A 24,357-nucleotide genomic window follows, 5' to 3' on the forward strand; every position below is an offset into this window, starting at 1 on the left:
TTGGAAAACCCCATTCAAAACCCAAGCTGCCTAACGCCACATTCTTTAAATCGTATAGACCTTGCACTATACTACTTGATATACATCCCAAACGTCATATTACTGTTTACCACGTTTGGCTTATCGTTCATAGACCATGGCGTCGCTTAACCTTACTCAAGACGAGTTCAGAGCTATCGAGCAGACGCGGCAGCGGCTCTCGCAGATATCCAGTAGCATCGCGAGCCTGAAATCCGATGTCTTTATCAACAATCCGCTACCTAATCTGTGCGTATTTTCTATTATTACCTTACTTACTTACTTAGGTACTTATCAATGCCCATCGTAGAGAATCACTTCAGACCCACACGGAGGTTCTACAGAGCATGATACAGAGCCTCCTCAGTGTCACGTCGCCTGCTGCTGAGATTTTTAGCCGCATTGCCGTGCATCCATCAACTAACTTCCCGGGGCGTACCCAGGAGATGATACTCCAAAGACTACTACGCAAAAAGCCGGAGCCGGACATCGCGACGTCTATGGATGAGGGAAGAAACATGGTTGCGGCCTTCGCTCCGCCACCAACTTCTCAAGGCCTTATAGGCGCGGGTACAGGCGTTGAAAAGGGTCCAGAAGAGGAGTTGGAAAATATATGGAACTCTGTGCGCGACTTCTGCGAGGAGCGCATGAGAGATTACGTGATAAACGAAGGTGATGACATGTTCACGGAAGAGGAGCGCGAGCGGGGTGTTGAGAATGTACGGACGGGACTTAAAAGATCGCTCGAGGATGAAGAGGAGGACGAAGATGAGGATGATGAGGAAGGAGGAGGGATGGTGAATGAAGACCAGGACGACGACCTTATGATCATCGACCGCCCGCCTCCACCTCCAGCACCTGCAGTCGTGACCCAGGAAATTGAGGGAGCAGCGCTAGAGAACATTATGCGTTTTGCGGCGAGAGGAGAGTTTGTTACCCGTTAGGGGCCATACAAGCTTACGATAAAATCTTGCCCAACCTTACTCTGTTTACGGTATGACATTACCAAGTCGAGAATGGGTGTATCGGGTAGTATGGTTATAAGAGATGGGCGACTTTACCCGAGACTTCTTACACCTCCGATGATAGTCCGATAACGACGATCTGACAGTAAAACGGACATAAGTGTTACAAGAGCTGAGAATATCTAATTCTAGGGATAGTAAACTCCGAGGCTTTTATAGCAGCGGTTGGGGTTTTGTTGACGCTACTATCCGACGCTGCCCGCCAAGTACGCGGCCTCGGTCACCAATTACAAAATGAGTAGGTAATTAAACAGGTATTCAGCCAATTAATTTCATTATTGATTTCAAATATTTATCACGTCAAACTAATTGCATCAATAAGCGACGAAAACGTGCTCGGGTTCCCGTTCTTGAGCCTCATTTCAATATGCACATAAGCCGCAATATAGTGTCGAGATTGGCTTTTAGTAAGACCGTCCCACGCATGATTATCACCGAGTTTCGTTGACCGGTCACGGACACATTTGGTGTGACCTGTTCAGCCCTATGAGAGGCCAGAGATGACATTAATCCCGGCTATACGTAAGCGCAACAAGATCTGACTGCCTATGCGCACGTTCGTTGAGCTGCAGCATCTTGATTTTGGAAATACCGAAGCGGCCCGATGGACGAGACGAACGTGGGGTGAAAGAAAGAATAAAAAGAATAACAGCGGATATCGCACAGAATCGGGTAGAGCAAACCTACCTAGGGAGTTAGGGAGTTCACATTATTTAATCAAACCTGCGACTTCGAATCCTATATATGCAGTAATACCCAAGCGGCGCAAGTTAATACGTGTTGAATCTCCAAAAGGGAGATCGAGAGCAAGGGAGCCCAATCGGAATAAATTTGCTAGGATACCTACGAACTGTGTTATTCGCTGCGTTAAATATTTCGATGCTGACTCGCAGATTTGCACCCTTCCAAAACGGCCCGCCGTCGTATTGCCGCGACCTAGATGATGACGGGAAGCTGACGCCTAGAGCGGCTCTCCAAAAGCCAAAGCGTGACTAGGCCTCCCTGTAAGCTGATGTTATATCCAGCGGGTTTCCCACCTGGCCAATTCCTTCGTTCCTATAGCCGGTCCAATATCGTCGCTGACAGGCTGAACCTTGATTGGTCCTTGGTACTTTTTTTGATTGGCGGTCAGTGGCTGGCTGATTATAATATACGGCTAAGACACGACAGCCCTGTTCATATCAAATCACTCAGTATATATCCATCGTATAAACTACCGCCTCATAAGCAGCCAAGTGACGTAGCTGCTTCGGCTTCGATTTTATAAATATCTTACCGTCCTGCTTCCCGCCACGTCTCCCGGACACTTGGTCGAATCTTCCTGTTCCTTTCGCCTTTTTAGTTATACGTTATGTTAACTAGTATAGTTTTTACTCGTCAATCACATAGAACAGCTAGGAACCGCCGTGTCGGCATCCATTCCGGATATGCTTTTAGACCAATTTGACGATAGTAACTGGGTCGGAGGAAACGTTACTGCGTGGGGATTGGACCATTGTTCTGAACAAAGGGAGATTGCGACGGGGTCCATTGATAATTCCGAATTCAGATCACTCAAGCTGGAAAATCTCAATAAAGAAACACTTTCCGATTTTGAAGCCCTCATGCTAGGGGAGATCTCGAACGACGGATGTTCGGAAGATGAGATGGATTCGGCCACCAGCTCCGAAGATGAAGGCTTCTTCCCGCTTATGGAATTGCCCCTGGAGATTAGATTGCAGATTTACCGTTGGGTGCACCTTATGACTCCCATCCAGCTGACGCAGTTCGCGCCGTGGTACCCCAACCCGGTTTATCATGCTTATCATGTCAAAGCCGTAGCGTTGGACACAGAAACAGAAACAGATTCGTCACGGTCTAACTTCGGCATACCGAAGGACCTTGCTGGAAACCAGAAGCAGATAGCAGAGCGACCACAGCTGCTCTCTCCTTATCGGCCGAATTGCTGTATGCCAACCTCGATACTGATAGCAAACCGGCAAATTTATCACGAGAGTAGGCATTTGCCGTTCCTAGAAAACGAATTTGTATTCGTCAACTGGTTCACGTCGGGGTTATGGGCGGCACGGTCGTTTATGAAAGGGCTGCAGCCGTGGCAATTAACGATGCGGTACGCTCGTCTGGAGCTTCTATCGCGGGACCTCATGGGGCGGTCTTTAGAAGATTGGAGAGACTTATGTGAAGCTTGGGCCCCCGGGCTAAAAGGGCTAAGACTAAAGATTCTAAATGGTGGAGGAGGAGGGGGAACATCAGCAACGGGAGGGATGTCATGGGTCGTAGCTGGCCCACCACAGAAAGGGGCTCCAACTGTAAAGATACGGGATTCGGATGGTAACGCGGCAGGATGGATAGAAACTGGCTTGAAGCTTTTGAAAAGACTCCAACACCTAGAAGTTGAGCTCTCCGTCGCTGATTGGGATGCCAGAGCAAAGTTGGAGTGGTGCCAAAATTTAGAGGAAGCCGTTAACGAATCGAAGGCATATACAGAGCGCCACGTCCGAGTATGTTGTGTGGAAAGAGTAGCTCAGGAGGGGAGGAAGTTTGTATGTCTATGAAGCCGATCATTGTCTTTCAGGGGTTATCACAAGGTCGTCATCTAATCTTCATGGTCCTATGCATGGACGGGTTTGTCCCTTAGGCGCAATTGTCTTCGGATGGAGAGGTCAGGCAAGCAGGCAGAAACGGGCTTAGGATACCTATAAGGCTGAATATAATTAGTCTAAGGGGAAATCATATCATCAAACATAAGGCTCAGGGGGGGAACCTGGGTATATATACGCATCACGGAGGACGGGTTACTCATTGAAAAGGGGAAGGGGAATTGCATAGGTACCGTTGCATAATTAGGTGCATTCTATTGGTCATAATCATAGGGCGTGACTTATGGGGTGGAAGTTTCGATTAGAGAGGGGATAAGAGGTTATTTACTACCTCTTTAGGTATACGTTCCTATGAGTCCCGCACTTCTTATAATGTGCTGCGTACCTAACCTATCTAGGTATATACGAATATACGAATAACCAAACACATTCACAAACACATTCACACACACATGCACATTCATACTCGACTAGGTAATCGTACTTGACTTTACTTTGGACCTTCCTGCCGTTTGGTAGCTGCACAACAGAATTTGAGGGCTCACCTCGTTGCCTAAGGAGCAAGTCACGCGGATGCCTAACATAACACGGGTCGTCCGCACACAATAAGTTATTTTCTTTTAACAACAAGAGCTCTAAGGTCACGCCATAAAAGCCCTAATTACTCAGACTTACATTTCAACCGCCACTTCTATTTATTATTCGGATCCCGTTCTACTCTTATTACACATCCAACAAAAAGGTCGGCGATACCTATTAACCATCTCTCTTTCGCCTACGCCATCTCGATTCGCGTCACCGTTCGTACATTTCTTTACGAGTCTTTACAAGTCTTCACTCGTTACTCAGTATGTATAAAGAAAAGAGATATTAAATAAGAAGCTCAATAACTAACGTTGGTGCTTCGATAGAATCGATCTACCAATACGATGGATATTGAAAACACGCGCCCCCCGACCGCCTGCGTGGCCAAGGGCGATGGAAAGGTCAATAGCGGCCCTTCCTACACTCTTATCTTCACTATCATTTGCCTACTGCCTATCCTCTTGGTCGTAGTCGCGACATACTTTCGCAACCGTGAGACCACAGCCCACGCGGTCCTTCTGAAGGGTCTTCGCATGTTTGCCATTAGATGTGGCTACATCATCGTCGGCATGTTCGCCGTGCCTATCCTCTTCCTTCACTACGTCGACAAGTACTAGGGTTCCTGGTCGACTATCATCTTTGGCCGTCCCCGAAACACCGGAGATCTCGATGGCACTCAGGAGAACACCAACGACGTGAGCGACTTTGAACTGGACGATGACGCCGACCTTGAGAACCTTGAGATTGGCGCTCCGACTGATGACACTAAGGCTGGACAGTGTACCCCGAAGGAGCCGCAGGAGCAAGTTGAGGTGGATGTTAATGCCATGGGCACGGAGGTTAATGAGAGACTGGAAATGATCCAGGACGATCAGTGAAGAGGGGAGGTTTGTGATGTTGTTACTGGGCCTTATTCGGGAAGGCAAAGAACAGGCATCAGGGTACGTTTGTGGCCTCCTATTAGGAAGGCAAAAATAATCGCCGACGCGTTGAGGTTTTTTTTTCTGCTTTGTTTTCTTTAGTACCACAAGGGTGTGATTCGTTGATTTAGCACGACGACTACTGGCTGGTTGGCGACGGGATGATACGAGAAGCACACGCATTCACAACAGTCGAACGATACACGATACTCGACTCTGGCATCGGCATCTGCTCTCACATCCTAGCAATAATTCCCACCGAAACAACAAAAAGAAAAAAAAACAAAAAAAAAAAGAGCACGGTTTCCTAATTTGTTTTTATTGTCCGGAGAAGTAGCCCTTCTACCGTTGACCCCTTTCGAAAGGGATATGGCCAGTTAGGCGAATCACATTTGCGTTGCGAAGGGTATGATTGCTCGGTTCTAAAACTCTAGGACTGTTTTTTTGGTAGCTAGGATGAAGATAATAGTACGGAAGAGAGACACATTTCTCACCAATTCTGATTTCACGATAATGACCTATGTGCAGTGATAGTAAGTACCTAACCTAATTAAGTCTACGTAATTTGGACTTGACTGGTATGTATATGGTGCCCAACCTGACCTTTTCCTAAAGTGAAATATATCTCCTAAGTTAAAGGTACAGGTTTTATTTAGGCCTGGGAATAGTAGATGACTGTTTGCCAGCCGAGCGAGTATTCATTGAATATTGGGTATTAAGATATGACGCCTAGGAGAAATGCTATTTGCCTTAGATAAACTCGACCACTTATTTTCCAAACACCACGTCCATTCATATCCTCGTTATTCCCATCCATGTTATGTACCAAACCATCCACTCCAACACATATCTACACACGGGTACTATCTCTTTACCACGAATCCCCTCTCTAGGTCGAAGCTAAAGCTACCTGCTAGCTACCTGTTTAGATAAAACAAACATCGGCATAATCACACCTTCCCAGCTAAATACAATATATTCTCCCGCACTGCCTCCGTTAGCTCTCCCTGTCCTGTGTACACATATTGTACTGTCTGAGGCCACGCTTCAGCATGAGGCATAGGCAGATATACAACATCGCCCTCGCGGACGTGGCCGGAGGTCAGTAGCGCCGCCACGACGGGTAAGTATGCTCGAGCATATGGAACGTCTGAGATGTGCTTGTTAGTTGGTCTGTACTTAAAACCACGTCTTGGGCCCATATCTACTTACGCATTGGGATAGCCCTCGCGTCTCTTATCAAGCTCTCGAGATCCAAGGTGTTTGCGTCGGAGCGCAGCAGAGTGCCCGACCGCACGGTACTGGATCGTCTACGGTTGGACTGCATGGGAACTGAGACACTACTTTGACTATTCGGGGACCGTTGTCTGTCCGGGCCGCTGTTTACGTGTATATGTGGAGGTGGATCGGGGATAGTAGCCCGGAGTTCATCAATGTCGAAGTTGCGCTGAATTAGGAATGTTGGCCTATCTTGAGATTGAGGCCGGATTATGGCGCGAACTGTCAGTCGCTTATTTGGTGGTGCACTTGCCGGTAATTTTACGAATGCCGGGCTCGTCGGGGAGTTACAGTTATGTTGGCGTAGAGATCTGGCGATAATAAAGGCATCGGCCATCTTTGAGTTGCCAAAATAGACAGGGCCCCAAACTCGAAGCTGGTCCCGGATCCTTAACACTGCATCTCTTTGAGGATAACCCGGCGATGTGGGATAGTCCGCATTGTAGTAGCTGGGACTTCTGACTTGATATCCCGAGGGAGCATCATGCATGGTTACTGATGTCGACCCATCTAGTGACAGCAGGCTTTCTCTCCGAGACGAGGCATCTGACGAAGTCGGTGTAGGTACGCCATTGGGAATGCTCATCGGCGGTAGGATGCTGATCTTTTCGAGCCTTGCGACCAATGGTGACGGCGAGTACTCATCGATGGGAGCTAGGGGTGCCGAGCTTAGGGACGGCACCGCTCTCTGGTCAAGGCTGTTGACCAGCGCCCGGTCTTGCCTTCTCATCGATCCATCATAAGAGGCGGGATGGACTGGATTAGGGCTTGGGAGGGTTTGGAGGCTCTTAGGAGATATTGGCGACTGAGGCAGGCCCACACTGATGGGAGTTGGCCGAATGATAGTCTTAGGCATGTCGTTAACGGTGCGGTAGCTATTAGTCCATATAGGCTCGAGACCCGGACGTCTCGAGATATTCACATCGCTTGTCATTGGATATCGAGCGCAGAGTCAAGTTCAGGTAACAGCTCAATTGGCTAGAGCGTCTCTATGGAAGACTTACTCGAGATTAGGAAAAAGCAAAATGTATGGGTAGGGTAGGGGTAGGGACATAATTAAGATCTCATCGCAAGGATCGAGTTTAAGAAATATATTTCTATGAATAGATAAAGGACAAAGCCTCTTTTGTAAGCTCTTCCTTTTTTTTTTCTCTCTTTCTACATGATGGGGGAGTGAGGGGGCAAACAGAGGAATCAAAGGAAGAAGATAATATAGTGATTGTCATTGCGTTGCGCCAAGCCGTAGAACAATACAGCTTCCCGAAGGGATTTCAAGTCTTATGGCAAAGGAGAAAGAAAGGCTATCGGGGCTGAGAGGGAAAGTGAGCCGTGATACGGGTACGAACCGTAAAAGAATAAAGGAAACCCGGAAGGCTGTTGTCATTTGCTTAGGGGTTTATACATGAAGAAATCGGATATAACAGTCCGGCGGGGAGAAGAAGAGGTTTCGGGAGTCTTCTGCTGACCGAGCCTTACGACAAAGAGATCTATGTTGTCACCCTTCACATGACTACGAGTGTTTGTATTTGGTGGTTTGTATTTTTTGGCAAAGGTGTTTATAATAGATCGATCAAATGTTGTTGATCTGTTGATTTGTCGACGATGTGGGAGTTGAAAGGAATATATGTATTTCATATACGCAGATATGCATATATACACAATACAAGTACATGGTTTAAATAATATTCAACTTATAGGTAATTAATTACCTCATAAGCATAAAGCTTAGCTGCAGAGCCGCCGAGCTAAAGAGGTAGAGTTGTGATCTCATAGCACAAACAGCTAATGACCCACTCTACTTAATCGAACTCTCAACCTTGAAGCTACCTAACCTAACCTTCCTATTGTAAAGAACAACATAACACATTTCGAGTTGACATCTGTTCAAAAGACCACAATCTATTTTTTATATCGCCACGATGCTATTCAACTCTCGATAGCACTCCTTAATAAAATTTATTAAACTCTATATATTACCGTAATTTACTCGAGAGACAGACAAGATGAGTTCCAATGCGACCAGCTATAAGCAGATGAAAGAGGACTTCGTGTCCGGCCTATCAGGTGGCTCAGTCTCTGAAATAAACTATGTAACTGCGATAGGACCTGTACGTATACAAATAACAATGAAATTCGTCACCGAGAAGCCCTATAGCTAACCTAAGCTTTCTAATTAGATCGCCTTTGTCCTATGGTCCATTCTACAATCTCGCCAGTCTTTCTTCAAGCCGTACAAGCCCCTGAGCTTTGTAATCGATTTCCTCCTAAACGTAGTGGCTATTCTACTTGCGATAACACTCTACGCGGACAAGCCATTGCTTCTCTCCGGCCTAATCCTCGTCCCCGCCATATTCGTCTACGCCCTGCCCTCGAACCCTGCCGTGTCGAGAAAGAAGCCTAAACTCCCTCCCAATGCGCAAGCTCAGAAGTCGCCGGGCGCATTGAGCGTCCTGTCTACCAAGCCGTTCCTTACGACCTACCGTGGAGTTATGATGATTACTACCTGCTTAGCGATTTTAGCAGTAGATTTCAGGATATTCCCCCGAAGGTTCGCAAAGGTTGAGACGTGGGGCACCTCGTTGATGGACGTGGGCGTAGGCTCCTTTGTCTTCTCGGCGGGTGTCGTTGCCGCGCGTCCGGTTCTTAAGGAGAGAGCAGAGGGTAGGACGACACCGGTGCTCCAGAGGCTACTATACGCGATGAGGCATTCATTGCCTTTACTAGTTCTCGGCGTCATTCGCCTTATAAGCGTCAAAGGTCTCGACTATGCCGAGCACGTAACCGAGTACGGCGTGCACTGGAATTTCTTCTTCACCTTAGGCTTTCTTCCTCCGTTCGTCGCGCTTTTTCAGTCGGCGTTAAAGATAATTCCGTCCTATGCGGCCCTTGCTATTCTACTAGGTGTTATTTATCAGGCTGTGCTAGAGACCACAAGTCTGAAAGCATTTATCCTTATCGCACCACGGACGGATATCATCTCTATGAATAAAGAAGGTATATGTAGCTTCTTTGGATACCTTGCTATCTTCTTAGCAGGCCAGGATACCGGTATGTACGTACTGCCCAGGAGTATCAACCCGCGCAGCGGAACCAGTAGCAGCACCCAGCGGACTACTCTGGTCCTAACTATGACCGTGTGGACATCTATCTGGGCCCTTCTTTACTTCTTTACGACGAACTACAGTTATGGCGCAGGGTTAGATGTGTCTCGGCGATTGGCTAACTTGCCTTATGTCCTATGGATTGCTGCATTTAACTCGTCCCAGTTACTAGCCTGTTGCGTTATAGAGAGCGTATTCTTTCCGTCGTTCTATAATGCTACGGACACGAAGACAGAACAGGAGGCATACGAGACAGCTACGAGTAGGGTGTTACGAGCATTTAATAGGAATGGGCTAGCAATCTTCTTGGTCGCAAATCTACTCACAGGACTAGTAAACATGACGGTACCTACTTTGGATGTCGGACCGACTGTCACTATGGGCATATTGGTAGGATATGCCGCGGTTCTTACGGCACTTGCGGTTACGTTAGATGCTTGGAATATCTCTATTAAGCTATGAGTATAGATATTAGACCGAGATTCTGAACTTTGCTATCCACTGACATCATCCCGATTACCTGGGACAACATAGTTTCCATGCCATTGTGTTAATTTTTTGTGCGGTAACAGATACTTGAATGTTTATAAAGGGGTATAAAGCCAAACAATTCCAGTTCTCATTCGGTAGATGAAAGAACCACAAAGAGGTCATTTCGTCCCGATAAGAGACTTGTTGTTAAGGGGGTATCTGCCCATGTCATATTAAAAGACCCCGGGTTCAACGCTCAGCTACCGTACGTAGATGTCTCCTCATACACACACACACCCCGTCTCGATCTCATGAAAGCTTTAAAGACTCGGAATAAAATGTCACTCAGTCGGGTGGTGCTGCTGTACCTTCTCGCCTTCCAAAAGCTTCGTGGGGTGTATAGACTTCTGTATGGGCGTAAAGATAAAGAGCAAGTCTTTGCTAGTTAAGTTAAGGTTCTCTCATCTCATCTCTGTCTGTCTTGGTTCGTGGAGAATCCTTGATGTAGTAACTAGTTAGATTGATATTAGTTGAGTAATTTTATACATGTTTGGAGTTATAGATTTATTGCTATTTGAGTCTCTTGTGTATATGTCTACCTTATTTGTTCGACTTGAACTTGAATTTGAATTACTAAGGCGATGCGGGTATATACCTACCTATGTTAGATACTAACCTAGTAGCTTGGCTTTCAGATATAATGCTTAAATAAGATGATAGGATATATCTAGGTTAGGCGCCTATCGAAGCAGGCCGTGTGTCATTTTGGGCACAATTGATATCACCTAGTAACGTTATCAAGTCGATGTAATCACACTTCTCAATTATGATACTTTCTAAGTGATAATAATGTGGTTCTCCCTAATCATTTGTTAGACGAATTACTTTACATCTTGGGTAGGTAATCCATCCGTTTACGATGGCGAGTTTCTAATAGGCCACAGCGTAGTGTTAGTGGTGTTACAAACCGGTGGCTTACCTTACATGTAGGTAGTCTTCGCAACGAATTCGCTTCCACCCTCAGATTATTATCTGCATAGTCCCACCGGTTCTGCTACACGTTGATTGTCCAATTAGTTAGTGGCAATTGGGAAGAAGCAAAGACAAGGTCGGATCACGGGTGATCGTCACGCTTGGGTATAGCAATGATAATATCTAGGTTACCTATCTATATTTTATTATGTACAAACCTATATTACATAGATTGACCCCCGAAGTGATCCACGATCGTAAGGTAGCTTACATATAGACACATTTAGGTCAAGTATTCCCCACCAATTTATATTTTAAACGCTCCCGCTATTAAGGGTTTGAAGAAACGGGTTCCTGAATTTCGCTATGTACATGCTAGGTTAAATATATGGAGGTAGTTAATAGTTTGCCCTCGACTTGACCTTCATTCGATGGAACCCGAAACCTCAATTCCGGGTTATACCATATCGGTTCGGTTGAGTTTTCCGGAATATGCACGTATATATTGAGACTTAATTAAGTACTGAAGATCGACGTTTGCAGGAATGTGTTTTTTTTTTGTTTTTTAGTTTTCTCTTTTTTTCATTGGTCGAAATTTGTAATTATCAGGACGAAATTTCTTTTGACCATTTCAATTCGAAACCAAGTTTCTAAGTTGGGCTGTTCTGCTTTGTGGTGGCACGAAGCACCAAGGCTTTGTGCTCCTAGAATTGTCTCATGCATTAGGGGACCGCCTCGGTACCTAAATATTGGAATGGCTTCACTGGCCGTATGTATTGAACAACGGTAGAGTCGAATGAGTCTGGGCCGATGACGACGATCTTCGTGGGCGAAGTCCGAGCTTATTGAGACCCGGACCAACCGACCCTTTTCTCGGCTAACCGCCTGGTAGACCATGTTCTGAAAGTTAATAAACTCTCAATTATTCCTCTAACCCCTGCTCATATCCATGAAAGGTCATCTCCGATGTTAATGCAAGAAGATCTGATCTTCTCAGCCTGTTAGCGGAGTGGAGCCTGTCATCTGCCGTAGTTGAGAGCTAGAGGGGGAAGAACTTTTGTACGTATTTATTTGGATATGATATATGGGAATTAGAAAATATGGTTACTACATAGGTATTTGATGATATTGCCTTTCTTACCATTGGATTAACGTCTCAGCCTTACTGGGGCTAGATTAAAAGAGGTATCTATTTCGGCTCCGGAGCGTACGATTGTCGAGAAGTCTCGTTTATTATGGTCGCGATATTCACGACCACAACAAACAATGAGTTGTTCAAACCAAAGCTAGCCATAATCGCGACCATGTTGCAAGTATCAACAAGCTAGATAATACGCATCTAACTGTAAAGAGAATATTAAGCAGAAAACATTATCGCAATGCATAATAACTGATACTGGTCCGAAATTAGTACGAAGCGCTACTACCAAATACAACAATTGGCATACAAAGTTCAGCCTTGCGGTTAAAAGCTAAGGACAAAGAAGATAAGAAGAAGTTAAGTAGAAGGGTGTATTTTGTATTATATGATGTGATGACCTAGCAACCTTTGTCTTTCGAGGTTGGGTAGGATGAAAGAAACGATAGCTTACAGCTTTACAGCTTTTTACAGCTTTAAGGTACAGGAATGGAGCTATTTTTCTTATTTTAGACCCCTGATATCCTTGTCGTTTCAGATTGCCCGTCGCGTTTCTACGTTTCTACGTTTCTACGTTTCTACGTTTCTATGTACATATGTACATACGTTTCTAGCTCTCTTAGCCGGGATTCGGAAGATGTTGTTCAATGTTGGACATGGAATCGATAAACAAATTCGAGGGTAAGCCACTTTCTTTGTCTTGAAGCGCTATGTTTTGCATGATTCCGTATGTTGGTTAGGGAGTTATTTCTATGCGCTGTTACTTACATAATGGAGATCAACCATGTATTAATCTTCACGATCCTTTTACGTGCATTAGGTGAGATGCGTACCAAATTTCAAAAAGTCGAAACTTGAAGAAGCGATAGTTCCATGTATACGGTAGTTAGTTAGTTATATTAATGTACAACATCTGTATAGCATCGATGAAGAACATGTACAATAAATACCTACTAGTTAACTAGCATTACTAATATACTACTTCTTAACAACTTGCTGTTCATATATCGGATGTCTAAGATAAAGTCTCTTTAAAATTACTGGCTTGCCTTAGTATTTCGGTGAATGTAGCCGTAACTAATGGCTCGTTCTGCTCGTTACATGATAAGATATATACCTGGCAGCCCTGGATAGGTACACTACTGTAAGGTCCCATAATTGTAAACTGTATTGTACCTGCATGAAAATGGTGAATTATCGTCATTACATTTAGTTGTCACTTAGGCATTAGAGACTTCCAAAGGTGGTTTATGGTTTAATCGACTTATCTACCCCGTCGTGTTCGTTGCCTGATATGGTTAGTCCCCTATATGTTTGTACCACCACGTTCCCGTATTGCATTGGTAACTCACCCACTTGGCACCATTTCGGGACTAGCTTACCATCCTAATAGAGCAGGTTGTTTCCTTGGCCGGGTAGAAACACGCCCAAAAACAGAACGCGTTCCCCCAGTTAGGACCAGTTAGCGCAATAATTAGTGCTATGCAGTGCTATGCAGTACCTGAGGTAATATGTACCTAATGTACCTAACATACCTCTATGGATACCCGCTATGTATGTATGGTACGGTACCGTCCTGTGTGACAGGACCCTCTCTTCTTCCCCCCCCCTTGTTGGCGTCTCCATCCGACCATCTTCTAATTTCCCTCTCAAGGGTTGTCAAGGACATCCCTACTTGTGGTCCCCAGCAAGTCCCTAGCAAGCCCCCAATTTGATGTTCATCTCTCTTGAAAAAGTTATGGTTTAGTTGTGGCCAAGGTTGGTTTGCTTCTCCTCCCTCTTTCACGTCGCCCATCACGTCGTCAATTTGGCCTGCCTTTATCCAGGCGAGGCTTTTCAAATTCATCGCGCAATTCTAAACGAATGCAAAGCAATTAGGAGACGGTGTATTGAATAAGCGCACCTCAAGCTCTGCAACCTTTCTCTCCTTTAAACCTACCCCCAATTTTCATTGCTGTCTAATCCTTTTTTTATTATTTTTATTATTTTATTTTATTTCATTTTCTTGTCCTCCCGGTTGTTCAAACCCCCCTAAATCGTACGCGTTCACCCATTTCCGTTAGGCGGTGCATTAGCCAACAAGTCCTACAACTCAATTGACAAGAAGGCCTAGCGATTAAACTCGGTTCAGCGCCGGCGAAGATAATACCTCAGGCTTAACTTCGCCTACTTTACCTCTGTGGATTGCGAGGACCAACCTCTACTTTAATTAAAACCTACCATTGTCGAATTGATACATCAAAGCGAAACACCCGTACATCTGTTTTAGTTCCAGCCTCGATTTTATCGGATCTAGATCCAGCTGTTCATTTTTCAAGAATAACCGAGCTTGAAACTAAATTTCTTTGGAAGAAATTCTATCAGAAGATAGCGCCAATTCATCTTTTATTTACCTCTGGTTAAATATCAACAATACCGATACTTAGAGTACCTAGGACTAGGACGTCGCGCAATTATTAACCCTCCCTAGTAACATCGAGTACTCGAAAAAAGGGAGAAAAGAAGCTGAAGATTACTGGTGCTCAAAGCTGCAAACCCGCATCCTGCATGTGCATCTAAGCCTCCTCTTTAAATTGGTCGGTACAAGGACAGAACAAAAGAATTACAACAACCAATACAATACCTACCTAGCATTCGAGCGAATAATAGTAGCATTGACAAGGCTCACAAGCTATATCTCAGCTGAGATTACCTTACGACACACTTAAATCGTGCCATCCTACACAACGTTGGCCCGATACCCTCTATAGCACTGCAGCTTTACAACCTGACCTGCTTGTTTAATAAGAAACTGGTAAGGGAAACCCGAATCGCCGATCAGCTGCTTTATCCACGCGGAACGTTATTCAAACGAGATAGCACCTCACTGTAACGCACAATGTCAATCTGAACTGGCTCATTGGAGGATCAAACGAAACCAGCAGCCCTCTGGATTTTTTTTTTCTTCTAAAAATTTCCAAGCGCGTGCAGGTGTTTCTATATTTCCCCATAGCCTCTTTTTCTTCCCCCTCCCCCCTTTATTAGCAATATCTTCACCGACACTCAAATCCATCCGAAATAAAAAAGAGAACTGCAGTTTACTTATTTTCAATTTCTTTTAGGTATTATCCGTTGAAGACTGCAACCCAGCAGCTGACAACTAGCCTACGCGTTGTCGCGTAGAAGATGTCTTCTGCTGCATTGCAGTCAGCTCATCAGCCCGCCGCTATATCTACTCTAAATACACCGTCTCCAGCTGCCGCCTCATCCAGCCGTCAGTCTCCTAGCCGTGACGGTCGATATGCTAGCCGCGAAAACGCGAACGCCTCCCCTGCATCTTCAAGACGCCCATCCCGACGACCGAGCGGAAACAGCGCGAGCGCGACGAGCCCAATCCCGACCTATCAAGACCAAGCACAATCATCCCCGATGACGTCGAGATCTGCGCTGGCCTCGCCGGTACCCGTAGCAGGTACTCCGGTTGAGTATGAAAGGTCATCTTCGAATCGACGAAGAAACGAACCCCCAGTTGCTCCTCCGCGAACATCATCTACGCAACAAGGATCATCTGCAGCAGCAAACCCTCGAAGAGCGGCCCGTGCTGAAGAGCGAGCTGCAAACTCCCCAAGACGAACAGGTGATGGCAGCGGAACGGGCACAAGCGGACGGTCGGACCCGGCACGAGCAACATATGACGACCCAAACTCTCGAAGTCGAAAAGCGGCATCTCAACATCTTATGCAAGAACCTGTTCAAAGACCGAGTAGCAATAGGGATCACAGACAGACCGTGACGACTACGATGCCTGTTAGATCTCCTACGAACGCTTCCTCGAAGCAACCGTCTCGGGAAGCTAGTGAAGTACTTAATCGTGTCATCGTGTCTCAGCCCGAGGATGACATTGAGAGGGAACAAGAGCGCCTGAGCGAGGCCCAAGCCCAGTCCGGACGCCGAGTTACCGATGAGGATAGCCAAGCGGTTGTGGCCGCAAATGATACACCCGAAGAAACCCGCCGTGGCGGTCGAAGTCGCCATGACCATTCTAAGCGCGAAAAGGGATCGAAATTTGGAGATTATTATTTAGGAAATGTTATCGGAGAAGGTGAATTTGGCAAAGTGAAACTCGGCTGGAAGCAAGATGGAGGCGTTCAAGTAAGTTAAGTTTTCATTCTTTGAAAAGTACAAACTAATATATATTCTTAGGTCGCTATTAAACTTATACGACGAGATAGCGTGGGAAACAACCCGTCCCGGCTAGCGAAGATATATCGAGAAGTGGCTATTTTACGTGGGATCTCGCATCCTAATATCGTTAGATTACATGAGATGTCTGAGACGGAGCGCCATATCGGAATAGTCCTCGAGTACGCTTCTGGTGGCGAGCTCTTCGACTACATCCTCAACCACAGATTTTTAAAGGATGGCCCTGCTCGGAGGCTCTTTGCCCAACTTATATCGGGAGTCGGATATCTTCACAAGAAAGGAATCGTTCATCGAGATTTGAAGTTGGAGAATCTACTTCTTGACCGAAACCGTAATATTATCATTACCGACTTCGGGTTTGCTAATACTTTCGACCCAGCGGATGAACTGACAGAAGATGAAGAGTTGAATCTATCCGACCGTGATTTTGTTAAGCGCATTGGTCTAGATAAGACAAAACCGAACGGAACGCGTAGAGGCGATCTGATGCAAACAAGTTGCGGAAGTCCCTGTTACGCAGCACCCGAACTAGTTGTTAGCGACTCGCTTTATACGGGCCGGAAAGTCGACGTATGGAGCTGTGGAGTTATCTTGGTAAGTTGAAGCTATTTCACATGCGACTTGTTGGTGTCTCTTTATTTGCTTACCATGTTTAGTATGCCATGCTCGCAGGATATTTACCATTTGATGACGATCCCGCCAATCCCGAGGGTGATAACATCAATCTTCTCTATAAGTACATCGTAAATACTCCGCTCACCTTCCCGGAATATGTTACTCCTCACGCGCGAGACCTGTTACGCCGCATACTTGTTCCAAGCCCGCGAAAGCGCGCAGACCTATTCGAGGTGGCTCGGCATAGTTGGCTGAGTGAATATGCGCACGTTGTTGAATTCATTACCAGTAGTACAACTACAAGCAGCGAGATTCAAAACACAACTGTACCGACTGAGGATGAGGATGCTGGAAATTTGGCAAGGAGCGCATCTGTTAGAGAAGCGACAAAAACTAAACCATCTAATAATGCAGCTCCAAGTGATCCGGCGCGTAACCAGGGCAAAGCCGACGCAGAAGAGCAAACGTACGGCAAGCAGAAGGATAATAAGCGACGAACTGTACAAGTGGAGTATGTGGCTCCTGTAACCCAGACACAAAGAGGAGGTGAACAGTCGGATATCCATGCGTCACCGCGCGGAAAGACTCGGGCTCGGTCTTCCAGCCAAGGTCCAGTCGAGGTACATTCTTCACCTACCGACAAACCTCTACCAAGAGATCCGCCAGTCTCGAGGGACGACTACGCTACACCGTCTCAAAACTCTCGAAAACCGCCGAGCACGCACCGGCGAGACGCGCCACCCTCGAGAACGAATATACCCCGTACCACGTCCGATCATGCTTATATGAGCACTGCTGCTGCTGGCACATCGGCTACGAGGCCTACTACTGGAGGCTCGATGCAATCGACAGCCTCTAGACTAGCCTCATCTACACGAGGATCGTACGGTCAACCACTACCCCCAGCCGTTGCCGGTACTAACGTTCATGGAAGCATACAACAACCTAAAGGTTCCAAGAACTACGTTATCTCGAACCCGATCCCTCAAGAGGCGCCCGATTCGGATTTTGGTCGACCCAGCATCAGCGTGCCTTCGAAATTCGCGCAGGTTTCAGGCTTTACTCAAGGACAGCAGCAGGGCGAAGCCAAAGGTCACCGTAGATCTAACACTATCGGCGAAATCGGAGGTAAGATCTTCGGTCGCAGTGGATCGATCTTTGGAGGTCGTAAGAAGCGCCCGGATCAAGGGGACAAACCATCTAGAAAGTATCCCCCGATCAGTATGTCTAACGCGGTGCCTGGCGACTCGAGGACTTCTATGGAATCCCGTGCTTCTCGGAGATCATTTTCTTTAGGACTCGGTAGGAAGCGAAGTGGTAGTATCTCGGGGTCTCAAGCGTCACTCGAGAAACCGCAGAACCGCCGTTTCTCCCTAATGAGGGCGATGGGCTTAAGCAAGGAACCTTCGACGCCGCCCCCTGAGGCTTCGCAGCAAGATCTACCGATCCAAGAGCCTCCTGAGGTCGACGAATATAACCAATATGCTGATCCACAACACGGCTACGCCAACACAGGACAACGATACGGAGATGGAACATATGAGCCTTTACAATCACCACGGTCAGAGTCGGTTCGAGGAGACCCGAATGCTAGCCCTGTTCAATCTCGATTCCCGTCTAATACAAGGCCTACGGCAATTCCTTCCTATCTGCAGCAGGGTGCGGTCCTAAATTCAGAGTCTGAATCGTCAATTGAACAACCACAGCGAAAGCCGCAGCATCCCTCCCCCTACCAGGTCGGTTACGACTCCGACCAATATGATGGGCGCCAGGGTGCGCGTGGAAGTGGAAGAGGAGTCTTGCAGAAGAATAGGAGATTTGTGGACGCCTACGACGGCGAGGAGTACGGAAGACCTCACGACCATGCTGGCAGTAGCGGCGCGGCGAAGAGAGTGATGGACTTCTTTAGGAGGCGGGGCCGAGCACGAGGAGGCGAACCTTAAGAGTCTTTGGGCATTTTCAAATAGGATGCGCCTAGTCACTAAGAGAAGTCTATTGTCGACTCGAACAGAGGACTTTGGAAGTGTGCTAGCGCGCCTAGACGACATCAAAATTGCTTCTGAAATCTTTGGAATGCTAATGATACCTTGTTTTTCGCCAATGCCTATATCCTACGTTACCTACCTAACCTTGTAATACGAGAGACGCTACCTTTTTCAGAAACCAATCTTAATATTCTATCCGTCGAGACATGACATAGATCGCGGACCGCTAGGAAAGACAGGAGGAGCCTGCGAGTGACCCCTCAGGTGTAGTTGGCAACCAGCCTCACAAATTTGGAAGACAGATGACACCGCGAGGGACTGATATTTGACGATTCGGAGCCTTACTATACCACACATTCCCACTCCTCTCTACTCGGCAAGAGCAAGCAAGCAAGCAAACACACACGCATACGTGCATACACAACTACACACAAATCATAATCATGGGCTGGGAGTTGGACGGCGTGCGTACCTTATGTATGTAGATGGGGGGGGGGTCTCCCGGTTTTTATGTTGAGCGCGCTTCTTCGCAGTCGTTCGTACACTCGCAGCAGCAAAGCTGCAGAGTATCTTTTTCATCTATTAGCATCTGAATCAGACGGTTCCTGTCTAGCACATTGCGCGATGCGTGTCTAAGTGACGTGACATAAAGCTTGATTTCAATGCTTCGAGGTATACTGTAGAGGAAGAGTGTGTGTGATGTGAACGCGAGATAATTGGAAATCGAAAAAGAGGAAAGTAAGAGTAAGTTGAGCACTGAGGATAAATTGTATAAATTTGTAACTTGTAATCATAATGCGGTCCGTGGTCTCGGTCTCGGCGTCTTTGCGTATCGGATATATATTTCCCTTATAGATTAAGATATTCATTGCGAAGGCTTTTCCAAGTTTCTAATCTCTTCGGAGGTCTTGTTTTTTAATACTACGAGGAAAGAGATAGGCAGTTCCCATTCCACAGATGAGGTTCTATTGTAGTGGTAATTTTTAGTTAGAAAATTGCGATTGTTAAGGCTAGTGGTATAACCGCTACTCAATTATATGCTACTATTATGAATAGATATCTCATCCAGGCGCATCCCCCTTAAAGATAATAACGATCTTGATTTATCAGCCTCTGTCTCTCTCCTTTCCCTCGCCTACCCTTTTCAATGTTAAACTTACCAGGTAGGAAAATGACCATAGTTAAAAGTAACTCGGTGGTTTTTCTATGTTTGTCTAGGTTGCTCAGACATCTATATCTAGGACAAGAGTTTTAGCTAGCTACCTACCTACCTAGTTATATTAATACCTTATTCTTGGGCCTCAACAAAGTCGTGTTCACAGATAATTCTAATATTATATTTTTGCATTGACGTGGCCTATATGACTACCAATAAAATGACCTTGACTAAATAGCCTTAGGTAGTCATCCTATCTTGGCTTGACGATGACTTGTTCTTTTGCAAGTGTCATTCATTTTTGTTGCTTGATTCGTTGATATGTACATTATGTGTATGTAAAGACTCGTAATGAAAATAGTTTTGTTTCCCTCATAAATTCTTTATGATACATTAGATATGCATGTAATGATATATAACTGCGGGGCAATAACAACTCACCTTTTGTCAGGCAGCATCTCAACTTCGCGCTCAGTGATTCAGTGGCGCGCACGTTTCGTCAGCAACGACACAGACCGTGATTTCTAGAAGTTTATTTAAATAGCTTACGTTATGGCCTCCTTGCCTTGTAGCCTTGGAGATGGTTGAGCTGTTGAGTCCTCTTACTTTTTTACTTTTTAATCTTCTAAATCATATCGAGTTTTCTTTTCAATCTTTCTAACTCTTTCACCTATTTTCAATCAACTTCATTATACAAAATGAACGAGATTGATCCTCTAATTTTCTCATATTCCCATTTAAGGGGGTTTCCTCGTGAGAAGGATGCCTTGCATACTCTGAAGAAAGTAGCTTCCTTGGTGAAGCCTCTTATGAGAGCGAGGGAATGGACGGTTGGCGAACTAGCCGAGTTCTACCCAGATGAACACAACCTCCTCGGTAAGTTGAAGCAGCAAGACTACCGCTATATCCCTAAAATACTAATATTGTAACTGGCAGGCTTAAATGTAGATAGTGGACGACAGGTTTGTCTTCGACTTCGATATGCCACCGATCGCACCCAGTTTCTCCCTCTCGAACAAGTGGTTGATACAATGCTTCACGAGCTTGCACATAATGACCATGGCCCGCATAACTCCAAATTCCATGCGCTATGGAACCAGCTACGGGATGAGCACGAAGCGCTCCTGATGAAAGGATATAGCGGCGAGGGGTTCTTATCGGCAGGACAGCGACTCGGCGGAAGAAGGATACCTCCAGAGGAAGCTCGTAGACTGGCTCGAGTAGCTGCTGAAAATCGTCGTACTATCAACGCTGGATCGGGACAAATACTGGGTGGGGTTGGCCCTCGACCAGGGCAGGATATTAGAAGAGTAATTGTCGATGCGATCGATCGTCGTAGTAATACGCTCGAAGGCTGCGCGAACGACAACCAGACTCGAGATGATATTCGGAGGATCGCTGACACGGCTACTAGAAACGGTTTCAGGACGCAGGCTGAAGAAGATGCGGCAAACGAGGCGGCGATAGCTCAAGCATTGTGGGAGTTTGTGGACAAGGAAGAAAGGGTCCAAAAAGGCGACAGTTACATTCCACCTAGTTCTAGTAGACAAACTTGGACTTATGGCGGTGCTTCCGATGCACCAAGAGCTCCTCCTCGCGAAGCTAATCGCAACGTGGACAGAGGAGCTTGGAGAGTTACGTGGACTTGTGATATTTGTACCCTTGAGAACCAAGCTAGTTTCTTGTGTTGCGATGCGTGTGGTACCGAACGGGATGAGAAGACTACCCAGGACCTCGCACAAAGATTGTCGAATCAACAACGAACGGTTATTGACCTTACCGAGTCCTCGCCACCAAGAAATCGGAATACACAACCCTTTAGACCAGGTTCAGGTTCGAGTTCAAGACCGACCGCTAGACCGGCTGTGGTGTCGTCCCACTCTACGATTCCTGCAAAATCGGCGACCTGGACATGCTTATTCTGTGGGCGAGTTAGAGAGCGGCAGTGGTGGTCTTGCGACCGGTGTGGAACTATCAAGCAAACATCGTGACAGAGAATTGTGATAGAACATCCGATAGGGGATTGTTGTCTCTGTAGAATTTCTGATACCATTTGGCTTTGAAAGACATGTTTGTTTGCTCTATGATAAGGGAGAGCTTAGTTTAGTTTAGTCTAATTATGTTGCTTTAGGAAATACATGTAACTAGTTGTTCTAAATTCTAATGAATGACATCACGAACTTAATTAATCTTAATTGTATTTTCACATGTTACACAGCCTCGATGGAATGGAGTTAATTAATTTATAGCCATCACGAATTTTAGAATATTCATCTTCATCTAATAAACTTAATTTAGTTAGTTCGACCGGATATAGAAGTGGAGAAGAATCTTTTACGCTTGCGGTAATTGATTATGATTATGATATGTGAAGCTATGATATCATTACACTTGACTTGACTTTTAGGTAATGTCAAGTATGTAACTATTGATTGATATCTGATAGAATTTACCTAAGCAAGGTACTTATAGCTTATAAGCCACAACGACGCAACATGACCTGGCAGCTCGAAAGATGACGGATACACGATGCGGTGTAAATACTACCTTGCTTACTATTATATATTTACATAATGTTTCAGAACAAGGCAAACCGCTGATCCCATATAAGGCTGGACGACCCCAACAGCCGCATGCCCATCGGTACCTTCAATGGTGTGAAGCACTTCTCGGAAGTTTATCATCCCACGACGTCATTCTGGGGTCGGGTCCCGCGTGGCGTAGGCCGCCGTTGCAACTGTTGATCGATCTAGGTACGCCAAGCTAAGTACCAAAGTACTCAAGGTAAGTTTAAAACGAATAGTTAACTAAAAAAATAATTCTAAACCCTGCACGATCCCTATAGAAATCTATGATGGCCGATTTCGATGTAACAGCAAGGTGTTGCTGTTATTAGTAGCCACCTCCGCGCTGTTGTGTAATACCTAGGTAAGTGGCTAATATCGAAGCTACCGAGATTTAATTCCTTCGAGACTACTGGACGATATCCCTTGTAGAGAATGGAGATACCTACCTAAACCATATAAGTTCATATCATTGGTGACTGCTAACCTCTTGGATGTGTATCACCACATAAGTAGGTACCTTTATTAGTTATCCAATCACAGTGCGAAACGCAACGGGTATACGAAATACAGCATGTACATACATTTGGTACATTATGTACTGCCCGATTGCATGTATTAGTTGGTATTCGATATCGTACTAGATGTATATACAGTTAGTGTTTATAGTGCCTTGCCATAGGACCCTGGCCGGATTCCACTCCGGATTACTAATTAGCGTAATGATCGTCAACTATTTGATCAGCTAAGGCAAGAACCCCTAATTGATTGACATTTGATAATGAATTAGGTCTGTTGCGTTTTAAAAGCTTTGATGGAACTAGGTGTAGATATGTATGTGGTAGTAAAGAGCTTACATACATACCTTACACCTCGAGATCTATCTACATGGAACATTTTTTGGTACCGAGATTGCATTCAGTAACCCCCGTCTAAAAAAAATATAGGTTGCTCTTATATGGCAGAAGCTTACGAATTAGAAGGTTCTAGGTTAACTACCTCTAATAATGAAGGAGCATTCCCTGTTATTTCCGTGGGCAATGTGGCAGTTCCAATGAACAATTTGAACAATATACTTATCTTAGGTAGTAGCTACTGTATTTTAGGTAGATACTTCTATGTTAATGTATCTTACCTAACCTACGTATGTACCCGGAAACCTTGTGATCCGAGGCGCATGCGTCCGTCTAAAAAACGTATCGTCCAATGTCACACACCGACAATGGCCCATTCTTTTTTTTTCACATCCAGACTCCAGCAAACTTAACCTAATTGAATTTCACACATTCTACATACCATTCTGCTGCATTCTGACCCGAATATCTCTCCTCTAATATGATAACCACCCCCCCTCTCTCTAATTCGGGCTGCCCTAACCTAACTTAGACGGACCACGGTGCAGCCTCAACTCACTCACTCATTTCACTTACTCGCTTCTTCGCTTACACTTTATATCTACATATCACCAAAATCCAAATACGTCCAAATACAGCCTATGGAAGCTAGCGGATTTTCCAATCTTCTCAAGGAAGCAAGCGTAACTCTTCCCTAGTGTCACCGAACGTTCGAGACCCTCTGCCCTCTGCCATAGCCCCCTTCTTATAGTCCTTCTTGTTGGTGTACTGGTATGTTTGCCGGTGTCTACTGGTTCCTACAACAGCTTTTCTAAAAGGAAAAAAAAAGGAAAAGGGAAAAAAGGAAGGAAAAAAAAAAAGACAAAACCAGTGCTCCTAAGAGTAACTATTTT

At 45.6% G+C, this 24,357-nt stretch overlaps 6 protein-coding genes across 6 annotated transcripts; 5 read left to right on the plus strand and 1 right to left on the minus strand.

Annotated features, from left to right (window-relative positions):
- Positions 1-136: 136 nt before the first annotated feature.
- GL218_07810 (Mediator of RNA polymerase II transcription subunit 8) lies at positions 137-962 on the plus strand (the record flags this gene model as incomplete). The annotated part of the gene is made up of 2 exons (XM_033584584.1): positions 137-267; positions 329-962. The coding sequence occupies 2 exons, from the start codon at positions 137-139 to the stop codon at positions 960-962; spliced, it is 765 nt and encodes a 254-aa protein (XP_033441174.1).
- A 1,508-nt stretch (positions 963-2,470) lies between these two features.
- GL218_07811 (uncharacterized protein) lies at positions 2,471-3,395 on the plus strand (the record flags this gene model as incomplete). Its single annotated transcript, XM_033584585.1, has 2 exons — positions 2,471-3,319; positions 3,387-3,395. The coding sequence occupies 2 exons, from the start codon at positions 2,471-2,473 to the stop codon at positions 3,393-3,395; spliced, it is 858 nt and encodes a 285-aa protein (XP_033441175.1).
- A 2,703-nt stretch (positions 3,396-6,098) lies between these two features.
- GL218_07812 (uncharacterized protein) lies at positions 6,099-7,360 on the minus strand (the record flags this gene model as incomplete). Its single annotated transcript, XM_033584586.1, has 2 exons — positions 6,099-6,298; positions 6,361-7,360. The coding sequence occupies 2 exons, from the start codon at positions 7,358-7,360 to the stop codon at positions 6,099-6,101; spliced, it is 1,200 nt and encodes a 399-aa protein (XP_033441172.1).
- Positions 7,361-8,429: 1,069 nt separating this feature from the next.
- GL218_07813 (GPI-anchored wall transfer protein 1) lies at positions 8,430-9,989 on the plus strand (the record flags this gene model as incomplete). The annotated part of the gene is made up of 2 exons (XM_033584587.1): positions 8,430-8,534; positions 8,604-9,989. 2 exons carry the CDS (start codon positions 8,430-8,432, stop codon positions 9,987-9,989), a joined length of 1,491 nt encoding a protein of 496 aa, XP_033441173.1.
- A 5,585-nt stretch (positions 9,990-15,574) lies between these two features.
- GL218_07814 (Serine/threonine-protein kinase KIN4) lies at positions 15,575-18,848 on the plus strand (the record flags this gene model as incomplete). Its single annotated transcript, XM_033584588.1, has 4 exons — positions 15,575-15,837; positions 15,900-16,239; positions 16,291-16,884; positions 16,947-18,848. 4 exons carry the CDS (start codon positions 15,575-15,577, stop codon positions 18,846-18,848), a joined length of 3,099 nt encoding a protein of 1,032 aa, XP_033441177.1.
- A 1,896-nt stretch (positions 18,849-20,744) lies between these two features.
- GL218_07815 (DNA-dependent metalloprotease WSS1) lies at positions 20,745-22,037 on the plus strand (the record flags this gene model as incomplete). The annotated part of the gene is made up of 2 exons (XM_033584589.1): positions 20,745-20,922; positions 20,983-22,037. 2 exons carry the CDS (start codon positions 20,745-20,747, stop codon positions 22,035-22,037), a joined length of 1,233 nt encoding a protein of 410 aa, XP_033441178.1.
- Positions 22,038-24,357: the final 2,320 nt, after the last annotated feature.

This window comes from Daldinia childiae, assembly GCF_008694065.1.
Source record: "Daldinia childiae strain JS-1345 chromosome Unknown Scaffold10, whole genome shotgun sequence".
NCBI lineage: Eukaryota > Fungi > Ascomycota > Sordariomycetes > Xylariales > Hypoxylaceae > Daldinia > Daldinia childiae.